This window comes from Fundulus heteroclitus, chromosome 19 (genome assembly GCF_011125445.2).
Source record: "Fundulus heteroclitus isolate FHET01 chromosome 19, MU-UCD_Fhet_4.1, whole genome shotgun sequence".
Lineage (NCBI taxonomy): Eukaryota > Metazoa > Chordata > Actinopteri > Cyprinodontiformes > Fundulidae > Fundulus > Fundulus heteroclitus.
The window spans coordinates 6,832,317-6,854,009 of record NC_046379.1 but is presented as its reverse complement, the minus strand read 5'-3'; the positions used below and the strand labels follow the sequence as shown (position 1 = coordinate 6,854,009).

The 21,693-nt window shown below is 42.5% G+C and overlaps 2 protein-coding genes across 2 annotated transcripts in view; one reads left to right on the top strand and one right to left on the bottom strand.

Annotated features, from left to right (window-relative positions):
- mnat1 (MNAT1 component of CDK activating kinase) overlaps positions 1-13,670 on the top strand; it is a 59,499-nt gene extending 45,829 nt beyond the window's left edge. The window contains exon 9 of the mRNA XM_021317485.2: positions 13,528-13,670. Coding sequence (XP_021173160.2) covers positions 13,528-13,648 — 121 coding nt within the window. The 3' untranslated portion in view covers positions 13,649-13,670. The remainder of the gene's footprint in view (positions 1-13,527) is intronic.
- A 140-nt stretch (positions 13,671-13,810) lies between these two features.
- On the bottom strand, positions 13,811-21,648 carry trmt5 (tRNA methyltransferase 5). The gene is made up of 5 exons (XM_012864544.3): positions 21,577-21,648; positions 19,682-20,268; positions 17,061-17,185; positions 15,630-16,269; positions 13,811-14,042 (listed from the first exon to the last, which is right to left on the bottom strand). Exons 1-5 carry the CDS (start codon positions 21,582-21,584, stop codon positions 13,981-13,983), a joined length of 1,422 nt encoding a protein of 473 aa, XP_012719998.2. The 5' UTR covers positions 21,585-21,648; the 3' UTR covers positions 13,811-13,980.
- Positions 21,649-21,693: the final 45 nt, after the last annotated feature.

Below are 21,693 nucleotides of genomic sequence, written 5' to 3'. Positions count from 1 at the left end.
AGGCGGTAGCGTGAGTTTGGCGAGGCGGTCGCCTCGCCAAGATAGCGCTCCGAGAAACCCTGATGTTCATACCTTCACTGTGTTAGTCATTGTTTGTACTGCCGTTTCTTCGACTTTTCGTTGCGTTCGCCTGTCTACTAAGCTCAAAACAACCGCGCCTGGCTTGACGGAGAAACCAGAGAACAGCTGAGCATCTTTACGACAGTGCACTTTTACTTTCGCCCTCTGGGGGGAGCCTCGCTGGAAAATCAACCCCGGTTGCATAGTATATTTTTAATAATATGGCGCCATAATACTGACTGCAGGTCCAGACCAAACAGCAGGTGTTGCTGTTGTGCAATTTAGCAGGATTTATTTATAATGTCCCAACATACCCTTTTAACTGATCTTTAAAAAAAAAAGGGTGAGACTCTTGTCACGTCCCCCTTTCCGTGCCATCACACTGTTTAAGAATCACGGCCTTAATAAGAGGTATGAGTACCGTCCTTTACTTTAGTTTTCTTTGACTGGCTGGATTTTTTTTCTCAACATCCCAAACTTCCCTTTCTTGTAAGCTCCTTGCTTTTTTCTTTTTCTTTGTTGTTGTAAAAAAGCAAAGAGCGGACTTTTTCCCGACTGATTGGCACTGTGCAGCAACACGTAGGGGAGGGGCAACACTGTGATAAAGTGCTGCATGAGCCCAGAGAAAATGCGGGTCGCGCTATATGTTCCTTTGGCATCTTGTTAAAAGTATGGAAGGGTCTGACGGACACTATTAAAAGATTTTATAACCTTGCTACGCCTCGGTACCAGGAACCGACCCGTGCCGACAGAGTACATAAGTCTGGTGTTCAGTCCACAGCCAGTAAGCATCATCGACCATTTAAGTGTTTCCATTGCTTCCGTCTGAAGGTTTGACTGCAGTCCTGGGGCGCACAGATTTATAATTTGCATAGCCAAAAGAGAGCGCAGGCTCTGTACGAGTGTGGAGGCACGAGGGCAGCTATTTGACTTGCAAACCTGTCTGTGTCAACAGGATGACCGCGCGTCTTCGTCCACGGCGTAAGCCACCACCTTACAGCCAGCTCCTGTCAGCCTCTTCAGCAGAAACTGCGCCGGCCATCTCCTGATTCTCCACCAGCCAACACCCAACCCATTATCCCGTCTGTCTCAGTAAACAGACCATTAACAGACCAGGCTGGTGGAGGCCACATCACTATTGTTTCCCCTCCCATAGTTCTGTGCAAATATTGATTTTCTCTTGAAGCATGAGTCAAAATAAGCTCTCTCTGTTGTCGACTGGAAGCTTTTTACTTGTGGGCGAGTCTTTTTTTTTTTTTTTTTTTTTTTTAACCTAAAGAGCGAGCGGCAGGGAGAGAGGGATAGACGTACTGAAGGACCGATACATTTGGAGTCTTGGGAACCGGGTCTCGACCAGTAGCTTCCCAGGCCAAACCCGGTGGCAGGGAGGACCGAGGATAACTCGCCGCCCTGTGTCCTGATTTATTTGCATCACCGTCCTGCAGGCATGAGCTGATGCCTTCGGACTATTTTAACACTCACGTATGCGGAGATGTTTGCACAGGAATACCATGCAGACTCTCATACCTTGATTGTTACGCTTGTGGGTGTGCAGAACTATGCATACCCAGAGTCCAAGCACATCTTCTACTCTGTGTGAGTGTTGTAGTCACAAACGTAAACAGCCTGGAACTCCATGCATCTGCGCCGCTCTTCGCCCCTGTGGGCCAAGGGCTCAGTTATGTTCGGGGGGAGCGGGGTGGGGGGGGATTAGTTGGCTCATTTTCCCTCTTAAGAGCTGCAGAAACAAAACAAACTGCCGTCAGGGGGGCCTAGCCGAGGGGAGTACTTAAATTATTTAATGCATGAATAGTGGCCCTAGCCATTGCTGTAACGTTCGGTACCGTTTGCTTATTGCCCCTTTTTCCTGTCTCCTCTCTCCTCCCTGAGAAAGAAGCTCTCTTCCCAGAGATGCTTCAGTAACTGATGCCTGCAAAGGTGAATTCCCCTCTGGGAGGAACCGCTCTGTTCCCTGAATGGTACCAGCCCGTCTAGACCCCGTGCGTGCATGGGGTGTGTCTCGGCGGTCAGCATCTGTCCGCCTATTGTCTGCAGCCCCAGTTGGTTGACGCGGGCGCTGATGTCATGCAGTCGTCTTCCCTCCCTGCGTTATCGAGACGCAGCCCAGCAGATGAAAGAAGGAAGCTCTGCCTGTCAGGAGGTTAGAGGCTTGTCTGATGCCTCTGCCTCAGGCCGCAGCCGCTGCATTACGGCCAGCCTCTACTGCCCCCATCAGGCGACACAAGCGAGGTGCAGCTCCAGCACACAATAGCCGTGAATGAGTGCTGACAGGTGACACTTGGACCAGGAAGTGAACTGGATCGCTTGTCCGCGGGCACGGCGATCATAAACAGCACAGGCCGGCCTCTTATTTATCTGCGATACCAACAAGCCGCCTCCTTATAGATACCTTGTCGCTCTCTCGGCGAGAGTATTTCCCTGACGTTAATGTCAAGTCTCACCTCACTTCTGTTAACACTCTGGGCATGTTCTCTCCTTCAGTCAGCAATGTCGGTGCGCCTTCGCAGCCCTCCGCTGGGCTGCAAGAGCGCCAGATTGTTGGCGGCGATGAGGAGAAACCCGATAACGGAGAAGGAGACGTGAGGATGTGATGTAAGCGGCACTGAGGCCCCCCTCTCTCAAGCACACTCACAGGGAACAACTTGAGATAATCTGCTGGACAGTGGGCTGAGGATCCGTCTCACACACTTCACGTCCCAGAGGAAGCGGCGTTCAGGGGGGAAAGAGTGTGACCCGTGACCCGCCGTGCTGAAAGACTGCTGTTGAAGGATATAGTATACCTGTGAGAGTTATCTGTGTTTGGCTTGTCCACAGAAGAGGGGGGTATGTCTGGATTGCAATCCTTGTAAAATTATGCGTCACCACCCCACTTCGGGTATCGATATGAACAGCTCTGGCTTTAGATAAACAACCGAGAGGCGCAGATTTGCTCACGGGGAGCCCAAGCCCGCATTGCACATCCAAACAGTGAGCTCGGTTGGCTGTCTCTCTCACAGGGGTACATTTTCTCTCAGGGCTGGAGTTTAGCAAAGGAGGGGCAGATGGGGTGAAACTGGAGCTGCCTCAGGAATGCAGGGGGTGTTTTTGGAGGACCGGAGTGGAGCTTGGTGGGTGCAGGATGGGGGCGACTTACGGGGTAGGATGGGTGATTAGGGGGTGACAGCTGAGTGCTGACCCCTCTATAATGACAAATCATCTGGCAGGTGTGTGGCTCCCACCTCCCTCCAGCTCCTATCCTTCCCAGGCCAGGAATCCTCAGTTGGTGCTGGAACATACAGCGCTAAAGGAAGATTTCCGGGCATTTGTACAGTCATCCAGCAGGGTTATGACTGGGCTTTTAAACAGATGCAGCATTTATCACACAGATTTACCATGTCCTGTGCCCGTCACTCTCTCCGGCTGTGCATTTAGCCTTTAATATATGTACATTTAAAACTAGAAGCTTACATACACTATATATATATAACCACTGTATCTCACTGGCTGACATTAAATCAGACGAAACACTTTCCTGTTTTAGGTCAGTTGAGAATACCAACATTATTTCTACCTGATAAGAGAGAATCTTTTGGTATTTCTTATTACTTTTTTTAATTTACATAGTGTGAGATTATTACCTTACCTTTAAACATATTGGAAACTTGCTGCTTTGTAAACATCTTATTAGTTATTTGAGATGGGGGCTCAATAGTGCATGCATTTTAAGGCAACACCTCAACCAAACATCACACAAAAATATGACGAGGAGCTTTGTGAACCTCTACAAGACTGGTTCACCCCTGGTTACAATGTCCAGAAGCCTGAAGGTGCCACGTTTATCCGGTCAAACAATTACTATACGCACGTATAAGTAGCAGGAGAACGTGCATCCATCGTGATGGTTCTGCGTCCCAGAGATGAACATGTTTTGGAAGGAAATCGGCGCATCAGCCCCAGAACAAGAGAAAAATACCCTGTAAAGATGCTATGTGGTATAATCCGCAGTGAAACAAGTCCCGTATTGACTTGGGCTGAAAGGCCACTCATTGAGGAAGAAGCCATTAGGCCAAAAAAGAACACAAAAAGCCAGACTACAGTTTGCAAATGCACTTTATGACAAAGACCTGTCCTGTAGATCATAATGATCATCGTTATATTTGGAGGAAACAGGAGGAAGCTTGCAATCTTGAGAACACCACCTGAACTGTGAAGTACCACCTGTGGAGATAGCAGGTCCAGGGTGCCTTTCCTCCAAACTTCGCTTTTCAATATATGCCAAAACTTTAGTTTCACCTCACCCTATCACCTTTTTCCTAAGATGAGATGATTTGATCCTGATGTGCTAAAAAGATGTAGTATTTCCTGCACTTTTTTAAAGATTTCTTATAAAAATATGACTTTATTCTCATATTTTTACAACTTTATTTTCAGAATATTATGACTTTATTCTCACAATTTCCCAAAAAGGAAAAAAGAAATCCCCCCCTGCCAAATGGGGGTCTCCAGTCTCTGGCGCTGTTATTTTGGGGGTCGCAGCTGAAAAGTTTGGGAACCCCTGCTCTACTTGGCGTAGGAGTTTTTATCTCTTTCCAGCAAAATGTGGTCTCTTATTGCCAAACTTGTATAAAGGCCAGACTTGTGGACTAATAGTTGTTTTGTCAACAGTTTCTCCCACCTGAGATGTGGTTCTCTGCAGCTCCTCCTCAGTTTCCATGGGCCTCTCAGCTGTTTCTCTGATTAAAGATTGTATTTACTAATACGGTGACTTTCCTTAGTGCTACTTTGTGTTGGTCAGTTGCAGAGGTCACCAACATGGTGCCCAGTGCCGCGGGCACCAAGTACCCCCACAGGACCACATGTGGCGCCCCACGAGCCTGTTCTAAAAGCAGCACAACCTGCCAGTGAGCTGCATCTAAAACTTAATTTTATTCTCTGTTATTCATTTCACACTTGCATTTACATAGACTTGAACTCTGGCTGTTCTAGTTCAAAGGTCCGTACATTTAGCTCTTCTTATGACTAGGGCTGAACGATTTTGGAAAATAATCTAATTGCGATTTTTTTTTTTCTTAATATTGCGATTTAATGCGATTTTTTTTTTCCAGTTTAATTTATCATGTCTTTTTAAACATATACAAACAATAAATCAACTAGTTTCCTCGCTGTGCAGATTAGTTGCTAAAAGATACACAGCATCTAAACTCAGAGCAGAAATGATTGTGTTCTGCCTACAATATATTTCAACCAAAATTGCAATTTTGACTTTTCTCTGCATTAACCACAAGCAACAAAAATGGCCTCTAAATAAAGATGTTTGCAACGACTATTTAAAACAAGAACTTTTAATGTTTCTATTAATCAGAATATTATTCAAGAGAACAGCTTTTAGTTGATTTGGACATCAATCCTTGTTGAACATAAAGTGCAACCAACAAGCAAGTCTATGTATTAAACTGATTGACCTGTACTTAATGCTATGTATGATTATATAAACTCTAAAACAAGTAACAAAGTTCGATTATCTCACTTCTGCAACTGTCTTCCCTTCCATGTGGAGGCAAACCCACTTCAAACATTTTACCAACACCTAAAGGACGTGTCTAATTCCCTGATTGTTACATAGCCAAAAATTGCAGACTCTGCGATTTGGAAATTGCATTTTTTTTTTTTAATCGCGATTATATTGAAAATGCGATTAATTGTTCAGCCCTACTTATGACACGACACCAATGAAGTAGCTCTCAGTTTCAAAAAGGTTGGTGACCCCTGGTCTATTGCATAAAGTGTAGTAAAATAAAAGTATGTTAGAGTTTGTGGTTGTAACCTGACATAAAGTGAGAAAGTTACAAGGATCATGAATGCTTTTGCAAGGGACTGAATGTAGCACTTTTGTGCGAATATTATAGATCTTTTGATTCCATAAAGAACTGGGTTTGTATTATTTCCATGATGAAAAGCTAATTCAGCTTCTTTAAAGTTGCTTCATTGTGAACGACAGCGTAAAACCTTAAAGCATAAAAACAGATGAAACCACAGGCACTGATTCTTCACCGGGTTTGTTTCAAAGTCAGTCCAATTGCTCCGAGTGTGCCTTTTCTGCGGTTTGCACGTTGATTTTCTACTTGTTGAAATAGCATTACAGGCCTATTTTCTTGCCATCTCACTTTGACTTCCACAGTTATTCTTAATTTAATTACAGCCAACACATGGGGGTCTAGACAGAAGGGTCCCACGCTGCTCGCCTGCCTCTCCGTGCCGTATCTGCCGGGTCCCCTCTGGAGCCTCGCTGCTGCTCATCACCAGAAAACCCAAACACTTTCTGTCCCACTGCAGCGCCACTGAGCACAAACACAAAGAGGAGCCACGCGTTCTCAGCTGGAAGTCATGCTGAACCCGCCGGAACATTTTGCCACTTATCCTTTCACTTCGAATTAGAGATGGTGCTCTGTTTTTTTTCCCAGGCAGTGGGAGCGGGGGAAAACCCACCAGGAAAATCTGGGGCCGTTATTAGCATTAGCAGGAGATACTGCCCAGATATTCAGTGTTGAGTAAGGAAGCCTGGTAGAAATACAGCTAAAGCCAGATATTTTAATACATTCTAGAAAAACTTGCCCACTTTTTTCCTTAAGTTCTGTTGTTTTTTTTTTTAGAATTGTGTTTTAAGCTGAATGACTTGAGGCAGATGTTTTGGTTTTGGGCCCATTTCTCCTGTCAGAGCTGCTGAAACTGAGTCAGGTTTGCTCACACATACCTTTTTAGCTCCGCCCACACATTTTCCTTGAGACTGACAGCCTGTCCACACAACAAAGTTTCTAAACAGAGATATTTTGTTGCGTTTCCACTGTTTTTGTACACTACACGCGTGCGTGTGTGCGTAGGGCTGGACGATAATTCAATAACAGTATACATCAATTGATAGACATAAGAAAAGGGTCAGTAAAAAGTTCAATAGAATAACAGTTTTCCTTCCCTTTGCACTCTAGCCATGTAGGTTAATATTAGTCATTACATCCTCCCAACCAATCACAACGCAGACCCAGGAACGCTCCTTCCCCAAGCTCCGCCCCTTCAAAGAGTTCAGAGAGCATGCGTTCTGTTTTCTTTTTTAAAACTTGCAGTTTTGGTAAAAAGTTAGTTAAATAAAGTTGAGTTTTAATTCAGTGTTTGTGTCTGTATCTAAAAATAGGTCATTAAACAGCATAAAATTACCAGGGCTGTACTTAAAATATATGCTCTGAAATTTTTTGATAATTATCGATATCGATCAAAAGGATTTCTATTTTATCGATATGCTTTTTTTTAATATATATATCGTCCAGAACTACGTGTGCGTACGATTCGCAAACATCCCGGTCTCCGTTTTCATGTAGACAGAGAAAAATGGAGGCTGTCTGAGTGTGGAAGCTCTGCCAGATGAGCTGAATGACTGCAATCAGTAGAAATTAGGCAGGGAGTGTTTATATGCATGTGCATGTTGTTTACTTTCGAAGAAACATGCCGCCTGCTAGTGGTGTGGCAGTGAAATGACGCCGTTTTTATTGTTTTGTACGTGGTCATGTAGATGTGTTGACATAAATCCTGTTTTTAATGCATTGTCGTTGTGTGCATAGGGCCTGAAATCAGGACTTTCAGATCGTTACTTTCCAAACCAGCGACTTTGTTGTCCTCAAGCCGCGTTGTAAATAATTTCCTGCTGTTTCAGGTTGTCGTCCATTTGGAAATGGTAAGACCCATTTGTCCCCCGCTGTTGCCTGGTGTATGTTCCACATAATGTTTTTTTCCATATGATTTTGTGAAGTTCACTAGTTCCCCCTGCAGCAAAAACACCCACACAACATGACGCTGCCACCACCATACCTCACAGTCTGGATGGTATTTTAAGGCCTGCAAAGCTTAACCCTTTTTACTCCACATGTTAAGGTGGTCATTAAAGCCAAACACGTCAGATTTGATTTCATCAGAACTCACGACGTTTCCATAATTGAAGGTGAATTTGGAAACACTCAGCAGTTTATGTTGCTTTTGAGTCATTGCTTCTTCTTCTCTGAGGGGCTTTTCGACGTACGTCTCTCTACACGACTAATTTCATTGTGTCGAACAACGACACGATGTCTCTTTTCAGCTTCAGCCCGCATCTTCACCAAATATTTTGCTTTTTGTTCTGGGGTTGATTCATACGTTTTACACCGAAACTATGATGTCACACAAGGAAGAAGCGTGTTTGATGTGTAGCCGTGAGAAACGTCCACAGGAGCTGGACTTTTCCAAATTGTCTGCAACCTGTGGCTTTTTCTAACTTTGGCTAAAGATGATGAAGAACCAACTAATATTTTTTACATATAGATAAAATGCTGTTTTTTTTTTTTCATGGAATAACTACATTGCATTTTTTCTAATTTATTTTGACATATTGAAAATGATTTCTTTTTTTTTTTCTTTTTTTTTAACAGAATTTTCCCTAATTAACCCGTTGATGAACTCATGTCCATCTTCTATTTATAAAAGTTTTATTTTATAACAGCAGAAATAGAAATAAAATTAAAAAATTGATACAAATATTTCTGAAACATTGTAAGTTATCTTTTTTCCAAAGGTCATGTAACACCTGTGGCTCTAAACGAGTTTTATTGAGCTGGACCGAGGGTAAAAATGGTTCCTTGGATAGTAAAGGTTGCAGACCCCTGGTCTACAGGCAAAGTAATCTTTGCACATGAAAGCTTCTACACTGGAGGACTAACATAAAAAAATCTAAAAAACTATTTGTCATTCTGGGATTTAACAAATGAAACAAATTTCTTTAACTGTACCTGAACTAAAAAGGGAAAAAGTTTCACCAATTTGATGTCCGAAAGTGAAATAAAAAATGAATATCTATGTAATTTAGCTAAAAACGGTGGAACTGGAGGATAAATTCATGCTGCTGTTGATTTTCCAGAAGCAAGGAGATGTTTTCTGTCCATCCGACTCCCTTGCGTCTGCCTTATGCACAAACGCGTAGCGAGTCCTTCGGCTTTCTTCATCGCCTGCGCTCGTCTTTTCCAGCTCCCCCGAAGCGACGTGACGGGCCGCTGCAAAGTGACCCATATTTACCCAATAATACAAAGCTTTGAAAAGACCCAGATCAGGTTGCAGCTAATGCTCCAGTGGGGCCTGGAGAGTGAAAGATGTTACCGGCCCAAACGTCTTGGGTTTCAGTGCCTCATGAACAAAAGGCAGTCCGGTGGATGAGGAGGAGGGAGAGGGAGGGGGAGGGGGGGGGGGGGGGATCAGGCCGGTGGGCAGGGAAAGGCTTAGAGCACACAGGGGAGGGATGCTGCTGTTTCACAGGGTTATGTCTTTGGCGTGAATGTGTTATTTTCTGTTGACAGAACGGTTTTGTAGCTCACCGCGATCGGCACTTCGCTGTAGCTGACTCTCTAATACGCATCGGTTTTTATCACCGCTGCAGAGTGCAGTCAGGCATTAAAACAAAAACAACAAAAAAAAAAAAGTTGGGTTTATTGCTCCGCTTCGCCTACATCCAGAACTGGTCTGTGTCTCCTTTTACAGGACGATGCAGATGGAGGCGCTGAGCTAATGGAGCAGAACCAGAGCTAAACTCTGCCGTTCTGGGTGAGAGCAGGTCGGACAGGGTCGGTTTATAAAGATGATTTCACCTCATACTCTTCATCATCTTCCCACTCCCCCAGCCCCCGCATCGACAGCACTCTTCCTCTCCTTCACGCTCTCCCTCTCCTCCTCGGGGGCTTGCAGGTATAAAGTTACACAGAGCTCTCAGCTTTCTTGGAAGGAATGACCACATGAGTAGCTTGGGGATTAGATTAGCAGGAAGAGCAGACTTAGGCGGGCCGTAAATAGCCCACTTTTTTCACCATTAAAAAGGCCCGGTACAATATAATCAATAGATAGCACTCATCTGATGCAGGAAGCCATATGAGAAGACCTCCCTCAAGTGCTCTGAAGGACAGGCTACAGCAGCGTGGGTCTAATGAAGTTATTATTAATCACTGGGGCGGCTGCGTTGTTTCTCTAGTGGGTGACGAGTGGACTGATCTGATTGGTATTCGGTGCCGTTCGTCCGACTTTCGCTCTCTGGTCGCGCTCTGATTTTTGACTTTACGTCCGATCGGCCCAGTTCAGATCATTTTCCGGCCTCGTCCAGACTGAGCAACGCCTCTCCTCGTCCCGCGTCCGCCTCCACTCTGTCGGTCCGCGCGAGCCTCCCCGCAGGTGTTGGGTTACCCTGTTAAAGCAGCTTGAATGGGTCCAGAAATCACAGAGTGCTGTCTGTGCTCCTGCTACTCGCATCACTTTGAAGTCTCCTTCAGCTCACGGGAAGCGGGGCCCTCAGAGCCAGACTCGTGTGAGGGCTTTGGAGCTATCCGCCAGGGCAAACGCCAGACAGGGGGTTCAGATGGGGGTGGCGGCATTAAGGAGAGGCTCTACATGTTGTCTGAGTTGCGTTAGGATGTGACTGTTTCAGCTCTGTTGTGCAGAGAGAGGATTAGATTGGGTGCACGCAGGGAAGCTGAGGAATACGATGTTGAGGTTATTAACAACTCAGCAGTTTTTCCTGCTCCAAGACCGACTTTTGGCTTTGCTTTGAATTCAGAACAGCTGCTTTGGCTGGGTACATCTGTGATCGCTTAGAAAACAAAAGATGTTGAAACAATGTGGCGGATGATAGGCTATGTCACACTAGATTAAGACATATAATCAGTCTCATAATTTATTGATGAATCTATCAAGAAAGAATCCCTTACACATCCCTGGGAATGATCTCGGGTTCTGAGCCAGACACTTCATCTTAATTAAAATTATGATGTATTTAAGTAAAAAGAAACACATAGAAATTAAATAATTTCCAAATATGATTCTGCAGACTAATTAAAGCTCTTCAGCTCTGTCAGGGGTTCTGGCTTCCTGGGTTCTTCACCTTGGGATCACTCTCAAACCAAACTCTGGTGGAGTTATCACAATCAACCAATCAGGAAATAGACTTTGAAAAGCGCTGAACGGACCACCAGAAAAATGGATTCTAGGTTTTATTCTACTGCTTTTTTTAAACAGGAGAGATACAGTTTATGGTGTAAAACAATGTGTAAACCCTTCCTGATTTCCATTTTTGGCAAACTATGTTGGATATAAACAGAGGTGGGTAGTAACTACTTACATTTACTCAGTTTACTCATTTACTTGAGTAGCTTTTTGAGCTAAATGTAGGAGTAGTTTTACTGCACTGTACTTTTTACTCTTCAGTCATATTATTACTCAAGTATCGCTACTCTTGAGTAAAACTTCTGGCTACTCTTCCTGCTGTGAGTAACTTCATGAATAAAGAACAAACTTGTTTTAACCAAAGATGCACCAGAGACAAAAACCTGGAGTTTATGTTAAAGTAAAGATTCTTATTTGTAGACAAGCTTTGTTATTTTAATGTTATTTCCTATCTGCTGAGCTCATTGAGCCGTTTGGAGTCCAAATGAACGTAAACAGTAGATAATTTAATTGGAAGTACATTGCACTGTTCTAACATACTGTATATACATTAACTGTTGTAAGTATTGTTTTCAAGTTTAGTGTCGTAAAAAATTATTTAGAAAAGTTTCTTCTGTCTGAATTTAATATTTTGCAATTATGATATTCTTTATTTTTTGCTAATTTTTCACTTTAAAATGCCAGGATTTGCACATAACCTTATATATTTGTCTGTCCGAATGCATAATTTTTAAATGTTAAATCACCTGCTTTTATTAGTTACTCAATACTTGAGTAGCCTTCTTACTGAATACTATTTTTTACTGTTGGGTAACTTCTTGGCTGACTACTTTTTACTTTTATTTGAGTAAACATATGTTATTAGTAGTGCTACTTTTGCTTTAGTACAATGTTTGGCTACTCTACCCACCTCTCTATATAAAGATAATCAAACACAAAATGCATTTTCCAAATGAAGATGTATTTATAAATGGAAAAAATCAAACTTACGTGGTTCTGTGTGAAAAGGGGACCCCCCCCCCTCCCCCTCCCCCAGACAATAATTGGCTGGGTGACCCTTAGAAGCAGCAACTCCAAACGATTGGATTTTTCCCCGTAATAATAAACGCCTTTAGATTTTAGGTAATTTGTGTGTATTTCAATTTGTTTGAAGATCTGAAACATTTACAAGTGACAAGCCTTCTGTAACCCCAGTCGGTCGAGGCAGATGACCGTTCATACTGAGCCCAGTTCTGCCGGAGGTTTTCCTTCCCGTTAATGGGGAGTTTTTCTTCCCACTGTCGCTTCATGCTTGCTCAGTATGAGGGATTGCTGCAAAGCCATGTACAATGCAGACGACTCTCCCTGTGGCTCTACGGTTCCCCAGGAGTGAATGCTGCTTGTCGGGACTTTGATGCAATCAACTGGTTCCCTTATATAGGACATTTTTGACCAATCTGTACAATATGATTGAACTTGATTTTGTAAAGTGCCTTTAGATGACATGTTTCATGATTTGGCGCTATATAAATAAAATTGAATTGAATTGAAAAGCCATGAAAGTACTGGTAATAATTGCTGTATACTAAGGTGTAATGTACCGTTGTAGATACAACTATCCTGGCTAAAACTGCTTTCCATGTTCAAGGTTTCCAACATGTAGTCACTGTTTAAAGTCTTGACTTTCAGACAAAATGTCATCTGAGCACACCACTCCTAGCCTCGTGAGACCATCCTGATCTCGCGAGCTTTAAAGGTTTCACTCGCAGATCAGTCTGGATACTCTCCGTTGAAGAAAATTTGGAGCCGTTCACCAAACGAACGTCCAATCAGCGTTGGCTTTGAGGCGGGTTGAGGTGTGACGCAACGGGAAGCGCGTCAGTTCAGTCTGAAGAACATGGCGGCTTCAGCCGATGAAACTAGCGTTAGCGTGGCTATCGAGCAAGTTTTATCGGAATTACAGAGTATTTCTTTGCTGAGCTAACGAGCCTTTACCTGCAGCAGCAAGAGTAGCTTGGCTTGGGGTTGTGTTTTCGTCGTCGCTCGTAACAGAGTGACGACGAATCTGATTGGTTCATTTGGCCCGTCTATCACCAACATAGGCCAATCAGCTAACCAGTATTTTCGCCCCTTCCCAAAATTACTTCAACGGAAGGTTTCCAGATGGATATGCGGAGCAAATCTATCTGGCGGAGTCAGGTTACACCACTCCAGTCATTAAGATGCATTTTGAAGGTTATGGGGATCTTTTTTTTTAGACGTCAGATTTGATGTTTTCATGATCACTACTCCGGCTTTGATGGAGTTGTGTTGGTGAAGCTTTTAGTCACAAGGTCTTCAACTGTTACTGCCTTTGGTGGCCTAAAAATGTCCAAAAGATCCACAAAAATGGTCTAAAGAGGGTAGATGTGATACCAGAAAGCAACATGTCACTAAGGTAAGTTAAAATATCCTGCTGCTGGTACTGAGTAACGTCTTCTGTCTTCTCAGGTATCTGAACCACGTCCGGGCCGCCATGCCGCAGGACACAGCCGGAGGATACAGCTCCGCTCTGGCGTGTTATCGAGCCATACAGGACGCTTTCAGTGGTCTGTTCCCTCTGAAAGACTGAGGCCCCCCTCCTCCCCCTCCCCTCCTCCTGCCTGAATGGTGTCCTCAAAAAAGACTTTACCGTCACTGTGTTGTCAGCGCAGACTTACTTTTGGTCAAGATTTCTACAGATTTATTTGTTCACTATTAATGTTGTTTTTTGAATAAAATAAGAAAAACATTCTTTGGGTTATGTGGCTTTATTTGAAGAGCAAACATGTTCATGTACAGCCCATGAAACTCAAAATTATTCAAATATTATTTAGGAGTTTAAACTTGAACTTAAAGTCTTAAAATGATGCAACAACAGAGAAGGAAAACGTAAGAAAAAACCGAGACAAGCTGATTGTAAAATCATGTAGAATTTGGAGCTTCTTCACACTTTTGTCTCTTTGGCGCCGGCTCCTCAGTCGGTTCTGTCAACACAGATAAAACATAGTTCAAAGTTTAATTTAAATTACATGGATACTCAGAAAAAAATACAACTATTAACATTCAGCCTCCACATTTATTGGCCCCATGGTTTACAAACGCATAAGAATAAAAAGCCTTGAAATATATTCACATGCAACCTGTATGGAACATTTTTTTTTTTTATATAAAAATGACCCACCCCCTAATTGTTATTTATTAATTTTTTTGTAATTTATTTCTGGGGTACAAATATGATGCAACAGTCTTCAAAATGGGAAAGACAACAGAACATGTCAATGAACCTAACTAGGTCAGGGTATAGCCACAAGTAACACTGTATTTTTCGGACTACAAGTCACACTTTTCTTTATAGTTTGGCCGATCCTGCGACTTCTATATCAAATTTAAATGGTAATTCATATTAACCAGCATGAGCCAAGGAGTAAACGTTACCGTCTATAGCTGCAAGATAGTTCGCTCAGCTTGTGAAAACTATCCTGCTCCTGTACCACTTGAAAAATAATTGAAACATTAACTTATAGACAACAAAGACCAAACACGATTGTTTCTCTGTTAGCACGTAGCACCGCTACGCTAACGGTCTAATTTAGCCAAAATTTTGACAACTTTCAGCGTAACGGGCCGTTAAGCTGAATAAAACCTTGCTGGTTGGAGTTGCTAATTTAACCCATTCATCCTCCCAGGTATGTCCCATATTATTCAGCCTGTTGTGGATGCAGCTGTGTAATTTAATAAATTGGTTTAACAGATTAAAGGTTAGTTTTTTAGCCTTGGATTGTGTGAAATAAATGTCTAAAATGCGTATAGTCCGGTGCGATATGTTTTTCTTCCCCTCTTTATGATGCATTTTTTTTGACTGGTACAACTTATACTCCCAAAAATACGGTACGTGATTATCTAAACTTGCCTTTAAAACAACTGGAATTGAGAACTCAGCCTGGATGAGGACCCAAGGTTCTCTAAACCAACATGTAGAGTGATGAGGAAGCAGTAAAGATCGCAGCTCAGGGCAAAGGGGGTCATCTTGGTGTCACTACGGCTCAACAATGACTTATTTCAAGGATTATATATAAAACTCTATCAGGGATGATAATTGCGGAGGTCATGGAAATAAAGAGGAAGAATTACATTTTTAATGCCCTTTAATGGTTGTGTTTTATATTTTATATGTAGAGGAAGGGATGATGGTAATCATCGGCTCACTGTTCTATAGTCAGATGATATGAAATAGTTTTAACCTCATCGTGTATTTTGTTGGGCAGTGATACGAAAACAACAACCTGCTGCCTAAATGTGACTTTTAAACTTGGAAAGACGTGAATGATGTAGCCGGCCACCAGCACCATCTAAGAACACTCAGTAACTGGTTATATAGTATTAATTACTGCTAGATATGTATAGATTCGTGCATATCCTTTTATTTATTTAGCTTTATCTTATTTGCCTATCCATCTATCTAGAAAAATAAAAATAATGAAAGGAAATTGTTCAAAAGATAAGGTTTGTTGCTTTTTTCAGGATTCGGCTGAAACCTTCAGGTATTTAGTGTATTCAGGTGAGTTTCTCACCTGTTTTTGCTTCTTGGCTGCAGAAGAGGACCTCTTTAGGCACCGTGAACCTTACACACATCATGTCCTTGTTGGGGGCGACGTTGCGCACAAAGTGCACAGAGCACTTGTTCTCCAGTGGGAATCCGAGGCTGCGGGAAGCCCTCTCCACCACGTCCGCCTCCGGGTTGTCGTCTTTAGAGAAGCCATAGCAGTGCACCGTGGGGAGGTTCTGCTCACAGGGAGGCTCCAGCTGCAGGAGGCCCCGGAAAGCGTCCAGAAACTCCAAAGCCAGCGCGGGCAGGTTCATGACCACGTGAACCGCAGAGTCCGCCTTCAGCAGAGCAGGCAGCTCCTGCTTTAAAGGCCCGCGGATGAAGTCCCTGCCGTCCAGATTGAAGGTCTGGACTTTGCTCTCCACCTTGTTGAGCTTGCAGTTGTGCTGCAGCCACCTGTACGACTCCGGGTTGAGATCGTTGGCCAGAACCCTGGCACCGAGGCGGGCAGCTGGGACGGCGAAGGGTCCGACCCCAGCGAACACGTCGAACACGGTGTCGCCACGTTTAACGAGCTGCACCACTCGCTGGTGCTCCGTGCTCAGCCGGGGGTTCCAGTAGACGCGGGAGAAGTCGAACTCGTACGTCACGCCGTTTTCCTTCACCTGCGAGGACAGATGACGAGGAGTCAGAAGTCGTCTACAGGGTTGGTCAGGGGTTGCATCAACTCATTATAAGCATGATTTTCTGCAGAGTTTGGAAAAAACTAATCCAAACCAACATGTCCCTGTGTGACAGTGTGACCTTAGCAGAATTCCTGCTTCTATTTACATCAGGGCTTGATAACTTGCTTGTTTTTAGTTTTTTTTACTCTACTTCCTGTTGCCTGAAAGTGATTTCTTTGTTCAAGTCTGGTGAAATTTAATTTGTTCATGATTAAACAAGGGGTTTATTACTTTTTCACATTGGACCAGGTTGTTTTACTTTACTTCTTTTTGTATCTTTGTATAATAAAATGTGTTTGATTGTCTGATGCATTTAATTGTGACAAAGGGCAAAAACAGAAGAAACCTGTAAGAGGGCAGAACTTGTATCTAGTCAACTGAATTCGCCTGTACTGTATTAGAAATACTGGATCTGAAACTGGATCTGAATCTGGACTGATTGAATTGGAATAAATTTAACTGGAGATGAACTGGAAGCATTTGTCCTGTAAATTGTAAATCGGTGCTATAGAAATAAAGAACCAGACTAATGGCTTATTGCTCTATGTGGGCATCATTAATGTAAATATGAACACTCTTTTCTTTGTATTTATTGCATTCACTACTTTTACATGTGTATTTTATTGCCCCTGTTTATATTATGTTGTTGTATTGACTGTTTGAGATTTTCTATAAAATGTAAGGTGTGTATTAAATTAAATGTTATATTACTATAAAACAATTGAACCTACCTTGGCGACCATGTTTTCCTCTCCAGCTAGCACCTCCATCTTGAAGTTCCTGTAAGTGGAGTCGATCATGTTTGTCTTATTGACCACACATGTGACTCCAGGGTTTTTGTCCATAATTACCTGACCTACAGAAGAGAGAGCAAATAACCTTGATATTTTTAACAACAAACACAGAAAACATCCATACCTACTGGCAAAAACAGTAAAACATTCCTACAAATTAGAAACTACTGACTGTGCATGGTGGAAAGAGAAATGGCCAGCCTTGTTTCTCACACTTCTAGTTGTCTTAAATTTTTTTTTTTTTTACAGCTCTGACCGGCAAAATAGGCAGATTTAGGCCAGCAACTGTTTGCTCGTTGCATTTTTCCAACGTATTAAAGGAGAAGTCCGGTCAAAATCAGAATTCAAACTGCTGAAAGTACTTTAAATATAAAACTACTACATACTGTGCAAAAAATTATAAGTTTTTTTAATTAATAATAATTCTCATTTAATCATGTTTATTTGGAGGAATCCATCTTGGTCAAGAATAGTACTGTCACCTCCCATTTTTTGACGTCACTCGGCGGACCCGCTGTTGAGCAAGTTTCAACGCTCTGTTTGTCACGCGCACTATTTTCCAAGATGGCGAGGGCTGGTGCTCTGTACGAAGCAGAGAGTGATGAAGTAATTAGTGACAGTGATGAGAGTTCTGTGGAGTCATCATCATCTGATAGCGATATGGATGTTTTAGAAGAGTTTCTTGACAGAAACCGGACTTTTGACGAAATCCAGCGCACCTTTTTCCATTGCAAACTCAGTCGGGTCCTACAGAATATATCTATACACGCCTGTGTGTGTGTGTGTGTGTGTGTGTGTGTGTGTATGTGCGCGCTCCGCGCAGCACGGCTTTGAGCCGTGGAGCGCGCACACAAACACACACACACACACACACACACACACACACACACACACACACACACACACAGCGGAGGAGAGATCGCTGAAGTGACTTAAGTTAGCTGATTATTATAGTATAAGTATTAAAATATAAGAGCATTCCAGCACATGCTGGGCGGAGCACAGCTTTGCACGGCGCTGCAGCTGAGCGCGCACACACAGACACAAACACACACACACACACACACACACACACACACACACACACAGCGGAGGAGAGATCACTGAAGTGACTTAAGTTAGCTGATTATTATAGTATAAGTATTAAAATATAAGAGCATTCCAGCACATGCTGGGCGGAGCACAGCTTTGCACGGCGCTGCAGCTGAGCGCGCGCACACACACACACACACACACACACACACACACACAGCGGAGGAGAGATCGCTGAAGTGACTGTGTTGAAATAAGCAATGTTTTTTTCCACTTTTACCAGTTGTGTTGGAACATCCGATGGCCATGTACGTGGGCATTGTTCCTTTAGCAATTGCTCGTGGGAATGTCAGCGGTGAAGTCCTCTGGAAATCCGAAAAAATTATTGATGATCGCAGCTGTGTAGAACGGCTCCTATTGACTTTGCATGGAAAGCGGAGAGAAATGCTGTCGCCGCTTCCGCTTTTCCACGCCCCAGGATGTGATGTCAAACGCCCCTTACTGCCCAAATATGGGCAGTAATGTCAGCCCCCATACACAGTGATTCAGACGACAATTTATGTTTTTATTTTCTTATTGATTAAAGATAAGTTCATTAAATAACCACAAACGTATAAGTTTTAGTTATAGCTAATGATACCCTGATTTTTCCTTGTTGACCGGACTTCCCCTTTAAGATTAACACACACACGTCTTCACTAAAATACCATGTTCTCTCATCTTTCCTACTTTGAGTAGTGGCTAATTAACTACCGCAGGGAAAACAGAAGGATGCATATTCCTAGAAGGTTGGATTAACTTTAAGTAAATGTTTTAGTTACATTTTGTTGCAGAAAACACAGCAAATGTAACCAGATTAAATGACGGCTTTTTGTTCTCTGCAGCAATAAAACTGGGAGTTATTTTCAGGATGTTTACACATCTTTAACAGAATAGACTTAGACTTAGACAAACTTTATTGTCAGAGTGCGTACAGAACGAAATAGACCACAAACGCGGAGGGTGCATATATTCACAGGCAACAGACTCTAGAGAAGGAGTGTCCAAAGTGCGGTTTGGGGGCCATTTGCGGCCCTTCGGAATAATTTTATGCGGCCCCCAATGGCAGTTTAAAAACAAATTTATAAGTTTAACCAAACCGTGCTGGCATAGGTCGCAACCGGCATTTTTCAGGAAATAGTGACTTGCAATCTCTTCTCGTTGCTGAGAATAGACTTTGACATCAAACCTTTTTCACATTTCGGATCCAACATGAATTACGAATCAATTTTCTACAAAAATCAGACTATTTTGTGTCATTTGTTTCATAAAAAAAAAAAAACATTTAATTTACTTTTGAGCATGTTAACGTCAAAAATCACAATGAAATTAGTTTTTATTGAAAATGAAACTCATTTTATTTCTACATAAAATTGGGGTTTTATTTAGAAATATAATGTTTGTTGCCTATGAACAGTTTCAACTTTCCAGTTGGGTTAAACATCGCCCCCTACTGTTCCGGAGCCAGTTTTCTCTCAGCCTCTTACCTATGAGGTTCTTGTATGGCAGCTGGTGGTCTCTCAGGTTCATGTGGGCGATGTGTCCCACCCGGCTGAATGATGATGTCACATCTTGACCCTGAGGGAGCACCGCCTCCAGCACCTCCTCCGTCTTCAGGTTGTCGTAGGTCAGCTTCAGCTCGTATTGTTGCAGCTCATCAGAGACACCAAACGAACGGAGGGCCTCTGCTTCAGCCTCACTGAAAGAGCTCGCCGACGACACTTTGTGGGGGTCCAAAAGGACTAACCGAAAACCGCTGCCCTCCTCTCCGTCTTGAACCACTCGATGCACACCGGGACGCTGGATAGCGGACTTCTTCAGACTCTTCATGACTTTGTTTAAGACCCCCGTTGGTACCAGGAGAGCTGGAACTGTAATAGCCTGTGTGAAGGCGTCTTTGTCCAGAGAGGTCATGCCCCGGACCTGGGGAGGGGGTCGGTACAGTTTGGGCTCCATTCTGGTCGCCCCGATGAACCCAGAACTGACTGAGTCTGAAAAGAGGACACTCTGGAGCACAGCAGCAGAATCTAGCTTTGTTTGAGTTTGAAGGGAGGCAAAGGTTCTGGAGACGAACCTGTTAAAGCAAAGAGGTGAAAAATCAGATGCTAATTTCTGAAATGGCACTTTAAAAATGCAACTATGCAAAAAGGTCACCTGCCATTATCACAAAAATTTACAAAAAAACTGAGCATTTATTTTATTCAGTTCAATTCAATTTCATTTATATAGCGCCAATTCACAACACAAGTCATCTCAAGGCACTTTCCAAAGTCAAATTCAATCATATTATACAGATTGGATCAGATTATACAGATTGGTCAAAAAGGTTCCTCTCTAAGGAAACCCAGCAGATTGCAGTCTTGACAAGTCTAGAGCCACAGTGGACAGTCGTCTGCATTGTTGATGGCTTTGCAGCAATCCCTCATACTGACCATGCATATGTATGTTTTAAAAAATGTACCACCTGTATAAAAACATACATGCTTAGAAATTTTTTATTGATGTCTGAGGCAAAGTTATCGTTAACTAAAACTAATGAAATTACAAATAGTAGTCAACTGAAATAAAACTGAAAACGAGACATTGCAAAAAAAGAAAAAGAAAACTGACTGATTCTTTCATAAGAGTTTACGGATAAGTGGAGGATGATTGAGGAGTGGATGGATTTACTTCAATTATTCACTCAATTTTAGCTTTGTAATTCGCCCCAATGTCTTTCACACTATTTGAATTAATCATGGGAGATTATTATCTGTTTTTTTTTTTTTTAAGAAAAGCTGAATAGAAATAACCTTCATTGTCGTACTGTGAGGAAATTCAGGTGTACCAGCGGCAAAGTGAAAGGCAAATGAAAGCATGCAGCTAGACACAAAAGTAGATACTATAACAACAGAAAGAATAAATTAATTATATGAATTCGGAGAACAAAACATTTAATTTTCCCATGTAGGAAAATACTAAGGCACAAAGCCCGGATGTTATTAAAGATGACAGTTGCTATTAGTCTGCAAAACCTCCATTTATTAATCTAGAAATGTAGCCAAAATACCAAATTACAGAATGCAATGATTTCACAGAGACGATTTAAATTAAGTCCCCATTTCTTTAGTAATTTACTATTTGAGGTGTCTGAAAGCTTCCATCATGAAATATAGTGTTATTCTGTTGTCATTCTGATGAAAGAAGCAACATGAATTTAAAAAAAAGTTTAACATCCTGAGTAAATCCTGTTTAAATCGCGCTGTAACGCCGCTTCTGACAGGCCGCGGGTGTCTAAACGATCAATCATGATGGCGGTTATCATAATATCACCGTTTTAATACAATAAATAAAGATATTTATCGTTCAAACTTAAAAAAATTAGTAGAAATATAGCTCAAACCTTAACATCCCTCTGTCCACAAGCACGCTTCAATTACGTCATCCGCAGTTGACGGGAGCCGCCTGGTGATTGGTCGAGAATTTAAAAACTCGTCTCGTGATTGGTCAGAGCGTATGC

Coding starts and splice junctions, on each gene's coding strand:
- trmt5 (XM_012864544.3), bottom strand. Junction 17,186..19,681: donor GCCATACAAGAACCTCATAG/GTAAGAGGCTGA, acceptor TCTCTTCTGTAG/GTCAGGTAATTATGGACAAA. Junction 14,043..15,629: donor CAGCCAAGAAGCAAAAACAG/GTGAGAAACTCA, acceptor CTGTGTTGACAG/AACCGACTGAGGAGCCGGCG.